At 43.5% G+C, this 22,745-nt stretch overlaps 1 protein-coding gene across 2 annotated transcripts in view; it reads right to left on the bottom strand.

Moving 5' to 3' along the window:
• The window catches only part of PPP6R2 (protein phosphatase 6 regulatory subunit 2), a 148,987-nt gene that overhangs the window by 45,290 nt on the left and 80,952 nt on the right, over window positions 1-22,745 (bottom strand). For both annotated transcript variants that reach the window (XM_054005949.1, XM_054006030.1), the window contains exons 6-15: window positions 22,433-22,498; window positions 20,858-20,970; window positions 14,466-14,579; window positions 11,510-11,636; window positions 10,192-10,344; window positions 6,120-6,323; window positions 5,147-5,211; window positions 2,755-2,870; window positions 1,410-1,495; window positions 940-1,020 (exon numbers count right to left, since the gene is read on the bottom strand). In XM_054005949.1, coding sequence (XP_053861924.1) covers window positions 940-1,020; window positions 1,410-1,495; window positions 2,755-2,870; window positions 5,147-5,211; window positions 6,120-6,323; window positions 10,192-10,344; window positions 11,510-11,636; window positions 14,466-14,579; window positions 20,858-20,970; window positions 22,433-22,498 — 1,125 coding nt within the window. The remainder of the gene's footprint in view (window positions 1-939; window positions 1,021-1,409; window positions 1,496-2,754; window positions 2,871-5,146; window positions 5,212-6,119; window positions 6,324-10,191; window positions 10,345-11,509; window positions 11,637-14,465; window positions 14,580-20,857; window positions 20,971-22,432; window positions 22,499-22,745) is intronic.

The raw sequence follows: 22,745 nt of genomic DNA, 5'->3' as shown, positions 1-22,745 counted from the left end.
CAACATTCATTGGAGGGGGAGTGGGCCCTCCATGCAGTACACTCACTGTGGTCAGGGTTGCCATACCACAGATCCGCCAGGACCAGCTACTCATCCTGCCACTACTCAGGGCCCTGCTCACTATGACAAAAGCACAGGCAGGTCAAACCTGAGTGGTGCTGTGACCTCGTGCACCAGGTCACAACAGTGCTCATTCAAATTAGGCCCGGCCACACCTCCATCAGCATAGGTAGGGGCCCGTAGTGTATGTCTGCCTGGGGCCCAATAATGGGTTAATCCAGCCCTGCTGCTGTCCAACCTGGATCTACCAGTAACCATTAGGAAATTTCGAACATTTGCCTCCAGACACAAGAAAGCAAAATTCACCCCTTCATTTGGCTTTCTCATTTTATAAGAGAATACCTATACAATTGTCCTCCCTTTCCTTTATAAATAATACCATTTTAACCCATAGATCTCAATGAGCTTTACAAAAGAGATAAGTTTCCCTATATCCCCATTTTAAAGCTGAGGAACCTAAGGCACAGAGAGATCATACCGCAGAGCTGCTGGAGAGCTGGGAAGAGAATCCAGGTCTCCCAATCCAGCACTCAATCTAATGGGTCACACTGCCTCTTTCTAACAAAATGTCTGGCTTCCCCATGGGCACCTCCAGAAGGGGAGCAGTCTTCACCAATGGTCAGCTCTATCCTCTGCTGCAGTGAGTGAGTAATATTTTCCAACAGGCACAAAAACTTTAGGGTGAGAAGGTTCAAATACTGGGCAAACTGTCCTTCCTTTCCTATAAAAACATCTCTACTGTTAATGGATTAGACAGACACACAAGCAGTGTTAGACCCTGGTAAGAAGTCAGGAAGCTGCGCCATAGTGAGAAGGATTAAAGATGAAGCCAGATGTAGTGTGCTTCTTGGCAACAGTACGAAGCACAGAGTCTGTCACCTGTTGGAGGGAGAGTTCATTGGGGAAAGCGCTCTCGATGTCCTCGTCCTCACTGGAAGAATGCAGATGGTGGGTGCTCACCTGGAACAAAGATCAAAACGAATGTCAGGGAAAGTCAAGAGAGGTCACAGTATAATCTTGCCCTATTAAACATCAATGCCAGAGACCAAAGCGATCTGGTAGGAATTATTTTCCTTCAGAGGCAACCTCATGAGACACAATAGACACCAGAGAGGTTGCCACGCTACAGCAGTATTGCCGTTAGGTCAGAGAGAAATCCCTCACATTCAGCCCTAGAGAGGAGAGGTTAACTAGAACTTCCTGCTCCGGCCCCTGTATACCCGCTGTGTAGGATCAAGGAAAAATATCACAGAAAAAGTCGTATAAAACCGATAATTTTCAAATAAAACAGGTGCCAGAAAGTGGCAGGCCCATCTGAAATATGCAGAAGCGTTTAGCACTGTCCTTACCAAATCCACTGTATTCTTCCGGTTTGTCTCTCTCAGTGTCTCTTCTACAAAGCTCTCCCACCTCCCTCTGCAATCCTCAGGTAACTCTGTAACAAATGGGTCACCACCATAGTTACCTCACGGAACAAAGAACCAGTGCCAGTCAATAGAACACATCAATCTCACTCTCTCCCATGTATTACACAATGTTCAGATCCCCAGACGAGTAAGGAACAGTGTTCTGGGGTATATGCATCTCAATACCTGATGCAATATTTTATATAACATGTTTTTAATCCCTCAGCACGTGTACAACAAAAACATGGTGATATTTAAAAAGATTAAAAAACATTCCTATGATCCAAAACACTGAAAGTCAATGGAGAATCCAACAAAGCAAACAGAAGACAAAACAAAAATATGGGGCCAAGACTGGAAATACACACATCTGAGGAAGAGGGGTACATCTGAGGTGTCATTTAAGAGCTGAGAGGGCATTGGCTGAGATGGATATCAGAGCATGGAGAGATTCCAGCCCTAAGGACCTCCAAAGGAAAGTTAACTCATGCCATTTCATATTCCTTGGATACTATGTACTGTAACTACTAGTTCTGCCCATGCATTATAATGTACCACCTCAGTTCTGGGCGTTGCTCAGTGTTTAACATGCTATTCTCCCATGCAATGAACCAGGTTAGAGAGCTAAAGAGAATAGAAATAAGGAAAATTCCTCAGCCAGTGTAGCCCCTAAATGGCCAAGCAAACTAGAAGACAATGCTTAACAAATTCTTGCCCAATGCAACTTCTCAAGTTGCTAACATTAGTGTTTGACAAGCATGTAAGAAGCCAAGAAAGGTGAAAGATTCCTCCCATCTGCACCAATGTGTTTTCCATTAACATACTTAATTGGGTATCCTTATCTTCTCCTAGACATTCTCCCCATAACACCTCTTAAGCCCCAACACCCACACTTTATTTATTGTCATTTCTTGATATGTCATGTCTAAACTAGACTGTCAGCTTCCTGGGACAGGGCTCCGTTCTCCCCTGTAAATCTAAGGTACTGCAAAAATGTACAACCTCCTGTTGACCAAGGCATTCTGTAGGACAAAACGAGTCAAACTCTGCACATGGTGATGCAGATACAATCCCACAGACTTCGATGTCGCAGTGTGCATGTAAGAGAGAGCAGAATGTGGCCAAAAGCCTCCATACGAATCAAATATAAACATTCAGCCAGAAATCTTTTTTGTAAAACTGTAAAATGGACTCTTACCAGAATGTAAAACAAGGCAAAATAAAGTGTTTCAGAAAGAGCTATTCAATCAGAAAAACACGTCATGGAACAGGGACTAGGACCATGTACCTTTAATGAATTCACTGATCTGGGTCTGCATGGGGCCCTTCTCCATATTCTGTACCACAGCATTGGCTATTCGGGTAAGGTGGCCCATATTCCCTCGCCTCATTCCACCTTCTGCCCTGAAAACAGCAACAGTCAGTACCAGTTCAACAAAACACTCATCAACAAATTCTTAAGAGTCACCTGCTGCTGCCACAATTTAACGTGTGTAAACAGTAATTACTACCAGTGTGGCAGATGTAAAGATGCTGCATCAACACAGAACAGGCTGAAGGGGATGCGCTGTCTCACAACAGAGGAACCAGTTCATATTGTCTCAGGCAGATAGTGAGAAGGGAAGAGAGAACTCCCATTGCACCGGGTACACCAGTCATCTATAAAAGCAGCTCTGAGATACTAGCACAGAACTAGATCATTTGTTAATCATCACTTCCCTGAAACAAAGACACAGCAACAGAGAAAGATTCGAATCATTGCTGTATTTAAAAAGCATTGGGATTGTAGTTGAAGGTAAGAGAGAACAAAAGAGATCCTAGTCTATGATGATATATTTCCCTCTTAGAGAGAATTTAAAAAAAAAAATCAAAATTACGTCAAATAATAAAGTCACATTGCCCCTGTATTTTCATTGCTCCAATACTATCCAAGGAAAGTGTCAATCTCAAAATCAATCAGTGAGTGAAATCGCTGAGCCAATCCGCCTATCCACACTATGCAGAAAAGGACAGAAGTGACTCAGGAATCAAAATATATTAGCGTTGCTGGCAGGTCAGCAGGTGGCACTTACACGGCTCAGACCAGAACTACTCAGCTAATACAGAAGATATGCTTTCAAACTGGCGGGTGTTGACAATCAAAAGAATGGCTAGAACTCAAACAAGTAACCTAATTATTCATTTCAACCCTTCATTCACATTACAGAATATCTCATCAAATATTCAGGTTTGAGTCAAATATTATTTGTGCAGCTCTGTGTGCAAGGCTGACACAGGCAGCCCTGCTGAATATTGTGGAGGCTGGTCCAAACCAAAGCACATTAAAAACATCATAGAAACACAATGTAAAAGAAGTCTCCATGTCACCCACTACTGAACTCCAGACAAAATACTGTAAAAAGAAAACCACCTCTTTTATCTGAGCTCCTGGAGGAGATGTTGATGATAAAAGCATACAGTACTTCAGTGACACGTAAAACTTTACACTTTATATTTTGGAGTAACTGGAATATATCAAAAGTTAATTTTGTGATGGTTTGCTGTTCTAATGTCAATTCCCCATAAATGCTTTGGAGTTTTCATAGACTGATTGATTTTAGGGCCAGAGGGGACCACCTTGATCGTCCAGATTGACCTGCATAACACCAGCCGCAGGACTCCCGTTTTGCTCAGGATGTTACTGTAAAATTCAGTATTAGATAATAAGGTGACAGGTTTTATACAAACCCCCCAGTCAGGATGTTCCTTTTAACAACATGAAGTTGTGCCTAAAAATTCGAGCATTAATTATGAGCTAAATCAAGAGCTCCACAAGTGTCTCCTGAATCTCAATGAGTGACAGAAGTCAAAGCCCAAACAGAGATGACAGAGAGGCAAGGTGGGTGAAGTAATATCTTTTATTGGACAAGCTTCTGTTGGTGAGAGAGACAAGTCATAAGGAGGAAAGGAAGAGGTGTTAATGGGCCATTTCACTTTGAAATGTGTGTTAACTACTTAGGCTAAACAATCTGTTCTACCTTGAATTAGCTGTGAGACACTGAGTAAGTTTCATCACCCCCCAATCATTTAAATCTATAAAACAAAATTCAAGTAATATCGACAGGGGGATTGCCAAGAGAAATTAGCAAATTGCCTCTACAGCACATTGAAGCTGTAAAGTGCTATAAGTAGCAGCAAAATGTTTAGGCAAGCAAGGAAACGGAAGCCCAGATAATTTTCTTTCACATCAGTCTATTCTCTTTATTTTTAGAGTCGTATTTCATACCAATCACCACATTCCCTGAATGGCTTCCAGTGTTAGAAAATTACAGGAGGAATCTAATCTCAAATAGGGTTTCTCAGACATTCTTCTCCCAAAAGTGGGGGGAACAGTATAGGTTTTTGTTTTTGTTTTTTTAAAGCAAGCTGATGTGCTATGTGATGTTCTTTGGGAAACCAAGAATTAAGTGTACGTTGCATGTCTACTGGAGCACTTTGAGGTTCTTACCTGTCCACGAGGGTCTATGTATGTGTTTACTTGGTATGTATTTGATTTTTAACATCTGAACAATCTGCATTCTGATTTTCTAGCACATTAGCAAACTTCTCTATTGTCCAAATAATTGAAAGAATATTCAACACAATAGTCAAAATTTGCAGCCCTCAAATTGGGCCCTCCATACAACCAAAAACACCCTTACTGTATTTTGTCATTGACTTCCCAGGCATCCAATATCCTTTGCAACAGGCAGCACTTCTGGAACAGCTAGAGAGGGAGAGATAGCGAGAACGTTTCAGACACGGGCTAAAGGAAATCCTGTGGCCTATATTAGATCGGGGATCACTTTCATTAATCTCTTTACACTTTCTATCACTTAAAATTACTTTAAGACAAATTTTAAATGGATTCATCTTGACGGAACAATCTGCACAAGAACACTAAAAAGGTCCAGCAATCCTCTCAAGTCTTCCGTAAGTGGTTCCATCTTCCTCTATGTCACAGAATTTCCCTTCTCTTAGAGGAGGGGAGAGACGGTGATTCCTGTAAGATTCTTCACTTTACCCTTAGAGGGTTCATCATAATATTAATGTAAGAGAGCTATCATGGTTTTAAGACAACAGCACAGAATATTCTCAGCATTAGAAGCACAGGCACAGAAAGAGTCAGGAATCTGTAATCATACCGATTGGTTCTGGGGATTTTTTGGTCCAAAATGTCTATGCATCTTTACTAAAAGGAAAAGTGATCTCTAAACTCATGAAGAGGGGTGATATTTTTCCTCTATACACCTCTACCTCGATAGAACGCTGTCCTCAGGAGCCAAAAAATCTTATCGCGTTATAGGTGAAACCGCGTTATATCAAACTTGCTTTGATCCACCGGAGTGCGCAGCCCCCCCTCCTCCCCCCGGAGCACTGCTTTACCATGTTATATCCGAATTCGTGTTATATCGGGTCGCGTTATATCAGGGTAGAGGTGTAGTTGAAAGAATAAATCATCTGTACAAAGGCAAGTACATTTCCATCCAGAACTAGAAGACCAAAGCAATGTCTAGACACCTTGATAAGCATTACCCTCTCTTCTTGAGCAGTTTGTCAGGTTACTCTCTTGTTAACCAAGACCCATGCTGAATCCATCCATCTAAAGCTCTCAAGTGACATGACTAGACTTACATGTGTCACCATAATATTCTCTGGACTGAGGTCTGGAGTCTTCAAGTCCTCTGTGGTCACATTCCCATTCAGCACCTCCTCTTTATTTTCCAGATCATTTGTTGCTGATTTCCCTTCGTGCACTGAGTGTGAGAGAATAGCTGCTATACACAGTTCCACTTGGAAGTGCAAAAAGTTATTCCATGTATATTTAAAAAATAAGTCCTGGAACAAAATAAAGGACAGAAAAAAATCCACTTAGGACACGTCTGATCAGACCTTCACTCACTCACTCACACACACACACTCACTCTCACACACACACTCACTCTCACACACACCCGTTGTAACAACAAGAGGGACAAAGTGGAAGTATACTGTCAGTCAGCCCAATCTACAGAGCATATTTCCTGAGGGCAAGACAGTGAAACTTCGATCAGTGGAATCACTTGTGGAGTAAGGTACTACACTCAACATAAGATAGTCTGTGTTATAATGGTGCAGCCTGGTTTCTATGCAGGCTTCACTCCAAAAACTGAGGCCCCTTGAGACTGCAAAAGTGTAATCTAATTCACCCAAACAAAAACTTTGTTAACATAAGGGTTATATTTGTTCAAGTGCTAATTCTACCAAGATAATCTCTAAAAATCAAGGAAATCAACAGTTAAGACAACCTTCATTCACATACCTTAACATCATTACTCCTGCGGGAATTCTGTGCCACTGCACACACACAGAATTCATGTCTGGAGCAAAACAAATTTTTCCTCTGCAGAAAATACATTCAGCCCAAGAAGTGCGGCAGTGGTGCCAGAACAGCCGGCTGAGCGGCAGTAACAGCCAGCAGCAATCGCCGTTCATCACAGCAGCCTGCCGGTGGAGCCAGGGTAGGAGGCAGAGTGGGGCACACAGAGCTGCTTGGGGGATATCAGACTGGGGTTCAGAAGGGCTAGTGGGGGGGCAATAACCCAACAACCCTCCAGGTTCACTCCCAGGCTCCTTCGCCCTCTCTCAACTCCTCCATTACCCCTGACCCTCTTTCCCCCCCCCCCCCCAAGTTTTTACACTGCTTCTGCAGGGAGTGGGAAATATGATTCTGGATTGTAGTTTAAATGAATTACACTAAAATGCACTCACAGATATCTCACCTCCACAACAAACTCTTCCAACACATAAGTTATAACCAAACATAATGCACTCTAGTTCCTCTAAATCATACACAAACGTAACTATGCCTCATAGCACAACTAAATTAAGATATATTCTCTACCCTATGGCTTGGTTGGCTATGATAAAAAATAATCACTGACAATAACTTAACTGTACTGCTCAGAAAGTATCAGAAATAATTTTTCCTAAGCCATTTTCTTAGTTATTGTGGAGTTTATTTGGTTTGTACCCCAGGGTAAGGATGAGCAGGGGGTACAAAATCTGTTCTTGGAGATCTGGAGTCCGTCCCATTAAACATCTGAGCCTTCACAATATATAACTAGGCTATTTTGCGGATATTCTGCTAAGTTACTTTAATAGTTAATGTTGAAAGACTCACAGAATCATAGCGATGTAGGACTGGAAGGGACATTGATAGGTCACCTAGTCCAGTGCCCACTATTATCTAGAGCATCGCTGACAGGTGTTTGTCTAATCTGTTCTCAAAAAACTCCAATGATGGAGATTCCACAACCTCCCTAGGTAATTTGTGCCAGTGTTTAACTACCCTTATAGTGAGGAAGCTTTTCCTAACGTCTAACCAAAATCTCCCTTGGTGCAATTTAAGCCCATTATTTTTTGTGCTGTCCTCAGTGGATAAGGACAACAATTTATCATCCTCTTCTTTATAACAACCTTCTATGTACCTGAAGACTTATGTGCCCCCTCAGTCTCCTCTTCTCCAGACTAAACAAACCCAATTTTTTCAATCTTTCCTTGTAGGTCATGTTTTCTAGACCTTTAATAATTTTTGTGGCTCTCCTCTGGACTTTCTCCGATTAGTCCCCATCTTTCCTCAAGTGTGGTGCTCAGAACTGGACACAATATTCCAGTTGAGGCCTTATCAATGCTGAGTAGAGTAGAAGAATTACTTCTCTTATCTTGCTCATAACATTCCTGCTAATACATCCCAGAAGGATATTTGCTTTTTTTGTGACAATATTACATTGTTGGCTTGTATTTAGTTTGTGATGCACAAAAACCCACAGATCCTTTTCTGCAGCACTCCCTCCTAGGCAGTCATTTCCCATTTTGTATTTGTGCAATTGACTATTCCTTCCTAAGTTTAGTACTTTGCATTTGTCCTTATTGAATTTCAGCCTATTTAATTCAGACCATTTCTCCGGCTTGTCAAGATCATTTTGAGTTTTAATCCTGTCCTCCAAAGTGCTTGCAACTCCTCCCAGCTTGCTATCATCTGCAAACTTTGTAAGTGTAATCTCTAGGAAGATACTGAATAGAACTGAACCCAAAACAGATCCCTGCAGGATCCCATTCAAAATGCCCTTCCAGCTTGATTGTGAACCACTGATAAGTACTCCCTGAGTACGGTTTTCCAGCCACCTGGGAACCCACCTTATGGTAGATTCGTCCAGGCCAGCATTTCTCAAATGTGGCCACCATGACTGCATGCGGCCACCAGGGGGTTTCTTGTGGCCACAGCCTTCTGGGATTTAATGGGGTGGGGCGGGTGTAAAAAAAAAAAAAAAAAAGTGGCCCCTCCACCTGCCTGTTGCTCCTGGATGCACCACCTTAGGCTATGTCTACACTACACCGCTTTTAGCTACATGGCTGTGTCACTACAGCCGTGCCACTAAAACTCATGCTCTCCTGCTGACAAAAAACTTCCACCCCCAACGAGCAGCGTTTGTGTTCACGCACTGTTCACACTAGCACTTGTCGCAGCAAAACTTTTTTCTTTCGGGGGGCGAGGTGGGGGGGGGGGGGGATTAATACCTCTGAAAGACAAAAGTTTTGTCATTCAGTTGCCAGTGTAGTCATAGCCTTAGGGCATGTCTTCACTAGCAACGTTAAAGCGTTGCCGCACCAGCACTGAGAGAGAGCTCTACCAGCACTATAAAAAAACCCACCTTCCTGAGGGGAGACAGCTACCATCGCTGGTGCACTGTCTACACTGCCACTTTACAGCGCTGAAACTTGCAGCGCTCAGGAGGGTGTTTTTTCACACCCCGAGCGAGAAAGTTGCAGCGCTGTAAAGTGGCAGTGTAGACAAGGCCTCAGTGTTGATTGCTGGGACCGCCAGCCAGGGTTGGGCTCTGCGCCCCTTTGGAGACATCTGGGCACAACGCTGGAGGAGCAGACAGCCGGTGAGTTCCTCACCTTCCTGGGATGGTGGGGCTCAGGCTTTCGGCCTCAGTTCTGAGGTGGTGGGGCGGCAGGTTCTGGCCGAGGGGCTTCAGGCTCCAGCTCCGGGCTCTGGCTGAGCAGTGGCAGGCTCCAGGCTCTGGGGTTTCAGCTCCAGCCCCCCACTGACTCCCCCAACCCTCCACCCTCCAACCTCCATTGTCCCTGGCCCCTGCTGCTTCCCCTGACCCCCAATACAGGGCTGAGTAAGTCTGCTGTGAAAAGTGATACTTGTATGTTTGTTAATATCATTTTTCACAACAGATTTACTAGCTAGCAATAAATAAATTACAATGATTTGGCCGTGTCTATGTGCATATTTATTTGTTTTTTCTAAAGCTAATTAAGTATTTTAGGGGAAAGTGTGAGAGCGGCACACTCTGAGGCTTCCAAAAAATTTGTCCTGAGAACCCCTGGTCTAGGCTATATTTCTCTGGTTTATGAGAGGCAAGAGAAGATCTCCTGGTTAAGCCAGGGTGGCCTCTTACTATACTTTCTATCTTGCTTCCTATCTTGAAAGTTTGAGATGTGTTTCAACACATTAACCAACTATAATTATGTTATAAAGACTAGTTTGAGAATAGGTATTCCTACTTTCAGGAGATTAAGCAATTAATTACACACTCAAACAGGCATACATCAGATACACTGTATCTGTCTTTGTACTGTACAGATCACAGAAAATGTTCTCTCTTTAAACAGCATATTCTTCCACAATATGTCACACTGTATTACTCACAAGTAATAAATCCATGGTATTGAGTCTGCATAGTTCATAGTTAATACTGGGAGTGTTTGTGTGAAGCAGAGCAGCTATTAGTCGAGCTCCATGAAGACGAGCATTCCCCAATGGCTCCTCCAAGACACCAATTGTAGTCAGGATTGACATTTTCTACCACAAACAGAAAAAGGAACCAGATTTTGAATCCATCTCTACATAGGTCATAATGTCATTACTCTAATCAGTCTGATTTTACATTCAGTCAGCTTCATATAAACCTCCTCGGCTAAGGAAACTGTTTGATGCCTAAGTCACCTTTCCTTCTACCCATTGAGTCATGTTTAGGGACAATACAGTAAGTGAAATTAAAGAACTTCTGAATCAAAACTAACAATATTCAGATAGTATTTTCTATATCAAATTTCAGAAAGCTACAACCACCAATGAGTAAATACAAATCTTTATTACAATGGGCTCGTGACAGGACAGAAGTCCTGCCCTATAGGAGACAGAGACACCTATTGATAATCTGACTATCCCCTGGGATTAATAGCAGACTTGCATGCCAATCAGAACATTTGTGAATTCCAACAGGCTATATTTGGAAATGCTTCCTTTCCCCACACACTCTCCAAAACCCTAGTTACAATAAAACAATATCCTGAATCAGAGGGGTAGCCGTGTTAGTCTGAATCTGTAAAAAGCAACAGAGGGTCCTGTGGCACCTTTGAGACTAACAGAAGTATTGGGAGCATAAGCTTTCGTGGGTAAGAACCTCACTTCTTCAGATGCAAATAATGGAAATCTCCAGAGGCAGGTATAAATCAGTGTGGAGATAACGAGGTTAGTTCAATCAGGGAGGGTGAGGTGCTCTGCTAGCAGTTGAGGTGTGAACACCAAGGGAGGAGAAACTGCTTCTGTAGTTGGATAGCCATTCACAGACTTTGTTTAAACCTGATCTGATGGTGTCAAATTTGCAAATGAACTGGAGCTCAGCAGTTTCTCTTTGGAGTCTGGTCCTGAAGTTTTTTGCTGTAAGATGGCTACCTTTACATCTGCCTTAATATCCTGAATGTTACTCAAATACAGCAACTCAGCCGCCAAATCCCACCACTTGGTACCTAGACATCTAAAGTCTAAAACTGAACTCTGAATTTCTCTTTGAGGGTTTAAGTTAATTTATTGTAGGATTTGGGTTTTTTTAGTACATGATGCTTTTAGGTGAGCAAAACTGAAAATATCCAGGAGGTAAATGATCCTACACAGAGAGGAAAGAAAACCTCTGACGTGCATGTTGTCAGCTACTGTGAACATAGGAAGGTCTGAGGTGCTTTACCTTAGGGGGATTGAGTAGAAGCTGGTGAAAATCCTTTAGCCGTGGTTCAATACCATGTAAGATGCTGCTATTGACAGTGTAAGACCTTTCAAATCCCTGAGAGAATGAGTCCATCAGTCCCTCCACTCTGTAGGAAGATAAAATGTAATATTCAAAACTTGGACAAAACCACCAAGAGTAGTCATGCTTGACTTCATCAGAAACCCATCCCAGCCCTATTATCTGCCTTGTCATTCCCTCTTCAAATCCACAGCTATTTTCCAAGAGAAACTGTTTACTGCTGGCTGAAGTTTAAAATACTATGTAAATACAAATCCATGAAGCAGAATGAGATGACAGAGTAAATTACTGTTTACTCATCATACCAAGGACAGCAAGGAAAAAGAATTAAAATATGTCCTTGTGTTTAACATTTCTGAAATATTTAAGCATTAAAGATGTATCTGGAAGTGTTAATCTTGTACACAACTGTTAAACGCTATAACAAAACTTCAAGTCATGTTTAGCAAGAATAATGCAAATACACTAGCTGATATAGCCCCGATCACTTGAGTATTTTTGAATGCACAACAAACATTACGAACCCTTGAGAGGCAGGGAAGCATTATCTTCCTTTGACAGATGAAGAAATGAGCCACAAAGAAATTAAGTGATTTTCCCTGAGCCCCCACAAGCTATCTGTGGCAGAGGTGGAAACTGAATCCAGATGTCGAGTCACTGCCAGTGCTGTAACCACAAAATAATTCTTGCTTCGCAAGCCTCCTGATGGCCTTGCAAACCTACACTTCCTTCCGTCTGTTCTGAGCAAACAGGAAGGAGTTTCCGGTAGACGAGCAGTTCTGCTGAAAAGGATCTGGGGTTCTAGTCTATCACAAACGGAGTCAAGTCAACAAAGTGATGTAGTTGTGAAAAAGGCTATTATCATTCTGGGGTGTATTAACTGGAGTGTTGCATGTAAGACAAAGGAGGTAAGTGTCCTGCTCTACTCAGAACTGGTGAGGCCTCAGCTGAAGTAGTGTCCAATTCTGGGCACCACACTTTTGGGAAAGAGGTGGATAAACTGGAAACAGTCCAAAGGAGAGCAACAAAAATGATACCTTTTCTTATAAAGATACAAAAGCCCCCCAAACTCTGCCCCCGCCCCCACTCCACCCCTTCCATGAGGCCTCGCTGAGGCCCCGCCTCTTCCCACCCTTTCCCTGCCCCTATTCCAACCCCTTCCCCAAATCCCTGCCCTGTCTCTTCTCCGCCTCCTCCCCCAAGCGCATGGCTCCCCGCTCCTCCCGCCTCCATCCTGGAAAGTTCTAAGCGCTGCCAAACAGCTGTTTGGTGGCAGGAAGTGCCTGGAAGTAGGCAGAGGAGCGGGGACGCAGCGCGCTGGGGGGAAAGAAGGGGCAGCGGGTGAGGAGAGCTTGGCAGGCCACAGCAAATAACTCCGGTGGGGCGGGGAGCTTGGCGGACTGCAGCAAATAACTCTGGGGCCACATCCACGTGTTTGAGACCCCTGGTCTAGGTTTACTTGGTCCTGCCTCAGCACAGAGGGCTACATAGGATCACCTGTTGAGGTTCCTTCCAGCTCTTCATTTCTAGGATTCCAGTCCCCATTTATTGTCTGGAGAGTTATTGGCTGACCTTGTGAGGTCCCTGCACTCAGCTTGTTGGCATTTTCTGTCTGGATGTAACATGATAAGTTTTGAACACCTCATCTGATCAAACTGTCAGGGAATGATCAGAGCCCTATTGATTATGGTAAAAAACAGAAAAAACAAAAGGGGCAAATGGGGGCACGGAGCCCAAGGCATCTGGTTATCCCAGCCACAGTTTCAATCACTTCTAATTTTTCTACAGATCAAAGAACTTGCTGACGGCAGAAGTTAGCATATGCCAGCGTAACAATACCTCTCTCTGACAGACTGAAGGAGACAGAGAGGAAGGAAGGGAAATGGAAAGGCATTTGGGGAAGAGGCACACACAAAGTCCCTGACATGGGGGAGAATGGATGACCCGAGTATGGGGGAACAGGGGTGTGCCGGAGGCCGTGACATGAGGGGAATGAGTGACTCTTGTATGGGGGGAGAGGGGTATGAGGATGCAAAGAGCCCCTGGCATGGGGGATAGAGGTAGGTTGGAGGCACGCAGGGAGATTGTGGAGGGATGCTAGGAGTTCCTAGGTGTAAGCAATGAGACAGTGAAGTGTGCCTCCCCTTAGTTATAGCATTCTCCCAGTCCAGATGTCTGAAGAAATTATTCTTCTGCCTACTGTATGCAACAGATGGGAGAGACCCAGCCAGGAACCTTTGAGCCCTGCCATTTCAGATCATCACAGCCCCAGGCTCTTTGGTGTCCACATTCCAATTTTTACAATTTCAGCTTTGAATATTATTTTCTGTTTGCTGGTTGATTGTTTGCCCAAGCCTTGTCCCCTGCCCTTCTTCCACTGCCCTTCTTCCCCCACTACCGGCCCTCCATGCTCCCCTCCATTCTTCCTTTTGTTCTTCTTTCTTATTCTTCCTACCTCCCCCTTGGTGCCTCTCTTCTATGTCTTCCTTTTCTCCACTCCCTTACTCCTGTTTATTCTTCCCCCTCCTGCCATTCTCCCTCATTTGTCCCCACAAACATAGAAATTAAAAAAAAAAAAATTAAAAATGAAGAATTGGAATTAAAAAGCCATGTTCCCATCATAACCATGTTTATGTTGTACCTCTTTCTCCCACCTTCTGTTTTTATTTAGATTGTAAGTTCTCTGGTGTAAAGATGTGCTTTCCTATGTGTTTGCCCCATCACAATGCGTTTACAACCCTGAGATGCTACCTGGAAGCACAACTATTACATTTAAAAACAGCTTTTCTTGTTTTTATTTTAGGCAGCCCCTGAAAGTATGCCAGGTACTTATTTTTTGAACAGTCAAACTAGATTTTGAGCTGTAACATTTCCTTGCTGAGGGGAGTAAACCTACCCAGAGCGCCTTGTCTCCAATAACGTTAATAAAATCTGAGTTCCATTCACTATGCAGTTTTCAGTCTGGTCTCCATCAAACATGTTTTTCAAAAGCTGCTCCACGCATTCCTGCCTGTTAAATGACACATAGGAGTTAAAGAAAGGCATTAGAGATACAAATAGTTTGCAGTATTCATTGTTTTAATTTTAATAACTCACTCCCTTTCTGAAATAAAGAAACAGCAATTCTTTGGAAGACGGATGAGGGGAACTCCCCTCTCAGTGGCAGATATGCCAGGGATGGACCTATGTCAGGTCTAGGAGTCTGTTTATCCATGGTTTCGGCATGTACCTGATTACACCACCGACCAAAAAGTGGCTCTATCTCCCATGAGCAGAGGAATGCCTCTACATTATGAGCTGCTAGCTGGCCAATGCAGTGCACTCAATCTATTTAACTTATCAAAGAGAAGGTTAAAAGGTAACTTGATCACAGTCTATAAGTACCTGTACAGATCCCATGGAGAAGATATCAAATGCTACTGGACTTTAATCTATCTGCCAAAGGCATAATAAGATCAAATGACTGGAAACTGAAGTCAGTAGGACTCAAACTGTAAATAAGATGCAAATTTTCAACAGTGGTGGTAATTGTCTACTGGAACAAATTACCAGCAAGAAAAGTGGTAAAATCTACACCTTGGGGTGCCTTTAAGTAAAGATTTAATGTATTCCTAAGCAATATGCCCTAGCACCACCACAGGTTATTGGGCTACATGCACAAATCAATGGGGAAAAGCTGGTGGCCTGTTTTGTGTTGTAGGTCAGGCTAGATTTCATAAGAGTCACCTCTGGCTTTAAAAAATATAAATACACAGATGTGACTCTCCAACTCAGGCTTAGGGACTGACCAGCACAAATATAGGCAGGTAGTACCTCTACTGCCTAATGTGTGGCAAACAGGCAATCCTTGATTGCCCATTTCGTGTCACTGTAGTCTAATGTGTACAATAAACAAAAGACAGCATCAAGACAAGGTTTTGGTTGGCACTGTGCACTCTCTCACTCATCCATAATGATTTGAATGCAATCTCTATTTCCACATCTGTGTCCAAATCTCTTTTTCCAAAGTGGCTTCTACAAATATGTTTTGAACATTCCTCCAAAAACCAGTACAAAGGAGCTTTCCTACTTTGCAAAGTCATAGGTGGGGCTACAAACAATGCTTTCCAAGTCTATGCACTTCAGTCGTTAATCCCTAACTCTCACTGCTTCCACAGGTTTTCACAAAGAGAGGTTATTTACCCTGAACAGTCACTGGAGCTCTCCGAGATGTGTGGTATCCCCTGTGTATTCCATTCGCAGTGCACATGTGCACCGTGCACCTGAAACAGGAAGATTTTTCACTAGCAGTGTGTCCGTTGTCCAGGCCTGCACCCTTCTCCTCATGCTCCAAACCCAGGGTATAAAGGACCACTGAGGACCAATCACCTCTCCAGTTCCTTCTCTATCCCAAATAACTTTACAATAAGGATCCAGAGCAGAGGAGGAAGGTGGATAGTGGACTACAACTATGTACACATCTGGAAGAACTCCAGTTATCTCTTTTGCTTCTTCAAGTGATGGTCCCTGTGTGTATTCCACTTGCGATGACTCACAAGCAGTATTCACGGAGGAGGAGGAGGAGGGTGCGAGGGGCCTTGCTGTACCACCGAATAGATGACCATTCTCCCAAAGGATGTATCTGTTGTAGAATCTTGTATCATGGTGTACTGTCTCACAAAGGTTATGCACAGAGCCGTATGTGGCTGCGCCACAGATCTCCAGAAGGGGGACATCACAGAAGGAAGCTACTGATGCAGCATGGATTCTGATCAAGTGGGCTCTAACACCTTGTGGGAGCGGTCACCGTTAACTCATAACAAACCAGGATGCAGTCTGAGATTCCCCTTCTCATAGGTTGGTGAAAGATACAAATAGTTTGGGAGATTTCCTGAAGGGTTTTGTCCTCCGCGGGCAGAATGTCAATGCTCGACAGACATCCAAAGAGTGGAGCTTCCTGTATTCTCTGGAGGCGTAGGGTTTTGAATAGAAGATAGGTAGATGGACGACCTGGCTCAGATGGAATTCCAAGATTACTTTAGGAATCGATTTTGGATGTAACCTCAACGACATTTTATCCTCATGGAAGACCATATAGGGAAGGTCCGCCATAAGAGCCCCAGCTCACCTGCTTTTCTGCTTGCAATCACTGCAGCCAGAAAGGCAACCTTCTTCACAGATGAGTGAAGATACATGAAGCTAAAGGCTCGAATGGGAGATTTGGTTCATGCTGAAAGGACTGAAGTGAGGTCCCATATTTGAGCACTGAAGAAAGATTGTGACAAGCCCCTTCTGAAATCTTACTGTAGTCAGATGGGCAAAGACTGAATGATTGTCCACTGGAGAGTGAAAAACACTAATAGCTACCAAGTGTACTTGCATGGTGCTGAGGGACAGCTCTGAAATATTTAGAGATGGGAGATAGTCAGAATAAGAAGGGATTTGGGAACTTTCGGGGGATATCCAGCGATGCTGGCACCAGGTACAGAATGTTTTCCATTTCATTTTCTCCTGGAGTCTTTTCTGCTATTGCTAATGATGAATGGGATGGCCACTGAGCAAACCCTTTCTAAGCTCAGTGTCCATCCAAATACAAAGCTGCTAACTGGAGAGATGTTGGATTAGGACAGAGGATCTTGCCCTTGTCCTGGGTCAAAGTGTGAGGACATCTAGAGAAAGCTGGTGAACCTGAATAGCCATTAGGATCACCGACACTTCGTCTTGTTTGCACTCTCTCAGGACTCAGGGCAAAAGGGAAAGGATGGGAATGAGTACATCGGGGGTTCCGAACGCTGTACTAGAAATGCATCTCCTCTGGCCACTCAGGAACAGTAGGCTGTTCTCTTGAGATACAAAGAGATCCCCAAACAAGAATCTCCATTATTGAAAGATGCTCTGGAGTACCAAGTCATGCAGTTCCCACTCATGGTCTCTAGAGAAATGCCTACTGAGGCAGTCTGAGAGAATGCTCTGCACCCCCAGAAGGTGCACTGCTGAGCGAGTGTCCTGGTGACAGATGCATCAATTCCAGAGATTGACAGCTTCTATATAAAGATAAGTGGACTTTGCGTGAAACTATCTCTGTTAGTCAGGAGAAAAAACAGATGAAGCACTAATATAATATTCTGCTGAGGTGCCATCTAAATGTTCCTCCAAAGGGGATTTGTATGGTCTTTCTGAGGGAGTCTCATTCCATTCCTCAAAAATAGGCAGACCCTTTCTGCAGATGAGAGGGGTCTGGTGCAGGCATTGGTGCTGGCAAGGAAGTTTATGTTGGTGCTGAGTGAGGAATAGGCATTGTGAGGGGGATCGGTGCTGAGGGAGGCAATGGTGCCAGAAGAGGTATCAGGATCAGGAGGGAGTTAGTGCTGCAATTGTTCTCACAGTCTCCAGCAGGGCTTTCATGGAGTCCTGTATAAGGGCCACATAAGGAGCTGAAGAGGGCCTTGCATGATGCCTGGATCTGAGATGAGGGAAGAAGACTGGAATCTCGAAGTCGGGGACCCTCCAGCTTAATTTCTGAAGGGGATGAAGCTATTCTGAGGTGTTTCTGGTTTGAGACCAGAGAAAGTCTATCCAGGTACCAAGCGAAGCAACGGAAAAGCATGCAGACAGGTGGCTAGTAGCTTCAATAGTGGATGCCCCTTGGGCAAAGAGAGAATAAAAGGACAAGGAGTCTAAATTAGTCAGTCCAGAGACATCCCGCATAGAGAAGTGGGGACAGCAGTGCCATTTGAGCCTCTTCAAAGAACTCATAGGTCAGAAAGCACAAAGGAGGAGAGAGATGGCACTACCTTTTTTCTTCTGCTTGAGCCCCTCTTGTGGGGAGATGTGCTTCCTCTTCTCCTTCCTTTTACCTGGAGGAGCATGCATGTGGACTTTTGGTTCCAAAACAGAGGCATCAGCATTGGAAGACAAGTCCAGAGTCAGTTCCAAGAGCAAAAGTGCGAGTAAGGAGCGGACACCAAGGTCGGTGCTTCCTATATCATCACTAAAGGCTACTGAGGCCTAAATAGGTACTGACACCACCTATTAAGATTAAACTGGCACCAGTGGAGTCAGATGGTGGTAGGTAAAGGATTTGCTCCCAGTAGTGGGCAAAGAAGATTCAGATCTCAAGCCTGTGATAAAGCACAGAGTTGAAGCCAGAGCAGAAAAATGTACCTTGGCATGAAGGCTGGTGTTGGTGCCCTTGATGGGCCTCTCTGAATATCAGGCTGAAGGCATTTTGAGCCTGGAACCTCAGGCATCAATCCCTTCCAGCACAGGCAGTGAATACACAGCAAACCATGCACTGGGTTACCAAGTGGGTCTCGCCCAGACAGAGAACACCAGAAATAGGTGTCCATTTCTGGTACAATCATCAGGCAAGAGGGCACATCTCTTGAAGCTCATACAAGACTCAGAGTCCAACACAGTCCTGGCAAGGAACTGAAGACCCTCAGGATGAGGGAAGCTATATAAATGGAGCTGTCGTATAATGCTCTAAACTAACTATTGACAAGAAAGCATTAAGCTAGGCTAAGAGAAGATCTAGTCTGAGGGCATGAGGGAAAGTTCAGTTTGCTCCCTGCAGCAGCAGCAAAGGAACTGAAGCAGTTAAAGTTATGGATTCCCTTATATGGACTAGGGTGCTAACATCAACCTCATGCAAGATCTATCATGTGCCTCCTAACAGACCTGGCTTACCAAGGCAGTTCTGCAGCTAAGCAACTGGAGTGCCATATCCCTTGTGGGAATGCACAGAGGCTCTCAATTATTTTTTTTCCTGTATAAACTGAAAGCTTAGATTCTGCAAAATTACCTGCATCCTTCCACACACCAAGAAAGCTACCTACACTTGACGAGACAAGTGAATGAGTAGAATTTTCAAGCCCTAAGCTCTCCTGTTTTTCATTTCACTACTTAAAGATGAGCTCCATTCAGTGCAACCCTGTTTTTGATTCCCCCACCCCCTTCTTGACAAAATAATTCCTTTTGGCCTAAAAAAAAAAAATCTCATGCTTAGTCTCAAAACTGAAGTGAATATTTTTAGAATGTTTGATACAAATAATTAGGAAATTACACACAAATCACGTATGTTAAAAGAACAGTATTAAGGTTGCAAAATCAAGCATCCAGAGGAAATGCCAGAATTCAGGTTGCCTGTGCAACCTCAATTTGGCCCCTCTGGACTTATATTTTTCTATGGGACCCCTTCCTAGTTCAGTGCACAGCATGGACTGTGCTCTGGGAATGGCTGTGTAGTGAAGGATGCTATTGTCTGTAGGACCCCCAGGGTCGGCTCTGGTTTTTTTGCCAGTGCGGCAGGGGAGGGCGCTGGGGGAGAGGGCGGTGAGCCCCAGCCGGGGCTCCGCTCTCCCCGGTGGCGAGGGCAGCGAGCCCAGTCACGGCCCCACTCTCCCCGGTGGCCGGAGCTGGAGCGCTGCACCGCGCCACCCCCCTCCAGGTGCCACCCTAAGCACAAGCTTGGTGGGCTGGTGCCTGGAGCCGGCCCTGAGGACCCCTACCTCATTTGTCACAGAAATTGGAAGGTGTGTAGAGAATGATGCAGAGGATTGCAAGAAGAGACAGGATGGTCTCATAGATAAGGCAACTGAATGCCACCCTGGAGAACTGAATTCTATCCCAACCCCTACCACAGAGTTTCTATGCAACACTGGACAAGTCACAAACTAAAATGTTCACAGGTGGCCACTAACTGTGTTTTTCTCACTTTCAGGGTGCCTCACGAGACACCTTGGGCCAGATCTCTAGAAGTGTTGATTGCAGCTGTGCTTGGAACATACAGCATGCTAGAGACATGCTACGTATACTTGAGAATCAAGCCCTAGACGTCTCAAGTTTGACACACAAAATTAATGGAGAGTTTTGGCTTTAAACTGTCTGAGCCTCAGATCCCCAGCTGTAAACTGGGGATACCACCCCTCAATCTCATAGGGGAGTTGTGTAAATAAATTCATGTCTATGAAGTTGTCAGATACTATGGTGAGAACATTATTACCATGACCTTCTTCTCAGTTCCCTTCTGTTTGTCACTCTCAACGGTAGTGTCTTTATCAGCGTAGGCTTTTCAGGACAGAGACCAAGTTTTCCTGTGTCTTTGTACAATGCAAAAGTACAGTAAGGCTTGACTGGGGCCTTTGGGTGTTATCATAATGTAGCAACAATAAGTATCATTAGTTAGAACCATTGTGAGGAGTGTGGCAAAGGTCTGAGATTATTTACTGCACAGTTCATGCCATGTCAGGAAATAACAGTGCCAGCAAGTCATTTTAGTTTAGTAATACTCTTCTGACATGTACTTACGATTCCAGTGCTGTGAGAAGCGGGTCAGGCTCCGATATCTCCTGTAGCTGGTTGCCCTGGTCTCTGCTCAGTCTTATGATATCACACAAGGTCTGGGAAGCATTTGATTGCCTCTGTAAACAATGTCAAAGGTCACATTTAAGTACTAACTACACAGCTGGGTTCATCGTGATCTTCAGAGGAAATGTAATGCAGTTGGGACAGAAGAGAGAACAGCAGCCAGAAATCCATGAAAGCCAGCAGTACTCCAAGATAACATGGAAGATGAGATATATTCTGCCTTAATTAACTAGCTTTCAATCCAAGCTTATATCTTCATAGCATCGTTCATATCAGCAACATAATTAACAGAAAGATTTGAGATTCTTTAAATCATAAGTTAAAATAAACTAAAATTTAAAAATGAGGTTTTTCTTCTTTCCTTTTTAGGGCAAGACTGTTACTGCAGAGGTTTCATCTTTGCTTATCTCTACTCAGTAATATTTCTTACTTCCTTAAAAATATGAAACACACAAAAGAGTTCTTTGACAAAATTCCTTAAATGCCACTGGTTTGTGTTATAAACCTTTAGTTGCTGTATTTTTTTTGATTGTCTGTCATAATATGTATCTGGTATCTTGGATACCATAGTAGGTATCCAAGCCATTTGTTTAGACACTCTACATGGCCATCTTGGTACTGTAACCTTCACCTATTCAATAAGATTGCTGAAGATACCTAAGTTCACAAACTATCTGTTTCCCATCTACTTTCACAAAGGGGTAACTTCAAATGTGATGACATCAGAATTTGACCCTTCCAGTAAAAGCACAAACAGCATAACAAGAAAATCATTATACAACCATTGAATTCATTTTGCTGCTGACAATTGTGGTGATGTGTTGGTGGTGAACAACCAGATCAAATACACCTAGCTAAAACAGAAATGGAAAATTACCCTAATGTTTTCTGGTCTTAACCTTTCAGCACCAATGACTGCAATCAGGATACCCAGATGTGATGGATTCATGTAATGGGCTAAACTCCAAAACCAAGATTATATGTTAGGTGAAAATGGCTGGAAAAAAAAATAATTTGAGCTGTCCTTTTTTATCTGTATAATCTAATATTCGGCACATTTCTTGCACAGGCTCAAATAAGTGCATCTTATAGATTTTAGTAGGATATTAAAACAAAAACATTGTTTTTGGCTTAAAAAATTAGCTAAAGACCACTACTAGCCAGTTGTCAAAGTCTTCCAATACCATACTCCAAGTAGCATGTTTTCAATAAACCTCATTGAATCATCATCGATCGTAAGGATTTCATCTAAATTCATATCATACAGAGTTTGGCTTAGAATAATCAGGAAACTGGTACTCACATGACTAGAGAAAACCCCTTTAGTTGATGTCAGGCTCAGTACTCAAAAGAAGGACAGCACTGCCACACATATTCTCCATTACTATTCTCTTCCCATTAGCAAGATGGGCATTCTTCCAAGAGTTAGAGAAAGAGTACTCTCAAGTGCCCGTGCTTCTAGACCTCTTATTCGGTTTACAAAATCAGACAAAAAATAAATGATGTCACACTCACATCCTCATCCTGGCTCGAATGGATCAGCTCCACAAGTCTCTGAATTACTTTTGCTTCATTAAGCCACTGAGGAGAAAGGAAAGAGCCCCTGGTTTGAGATCACATAACTCGGTCAGTTACTACTTACGGCAAGCACTGCTTAGCATGGGATACATACAGTTAGGAAAATTAGTCTCCCTCTATTTCACAGTCTACAAGACATAAGCACTATACTCTACTTCCTCAGGGCTAGAAATTGTTGTATGTTAATTTGCACTGACCAAATAAACATCAAATCTTTGCTACGTATTGTCCCTGCAACAACTGCCAGACC

Source organism: Malaclemys terrapin, chromosome 1, assembly GCF_027887155.1.
Source record: "Malaclemys terrapin pileata isolate rMalTer1 chromosome 1, rMalTer1.hap1, whole genome shotgun sequence".
Taxonomy (NCBI): Eukaryota; Metazoa; Chordata; order Testudines; family Emydidae; genus Malaclemys; species Malaclemys terrapin.
Note: the sequence above shows the minus strand (reverse complement) of the source record. Positions and strands in the feature narration are given on the sequence as shown.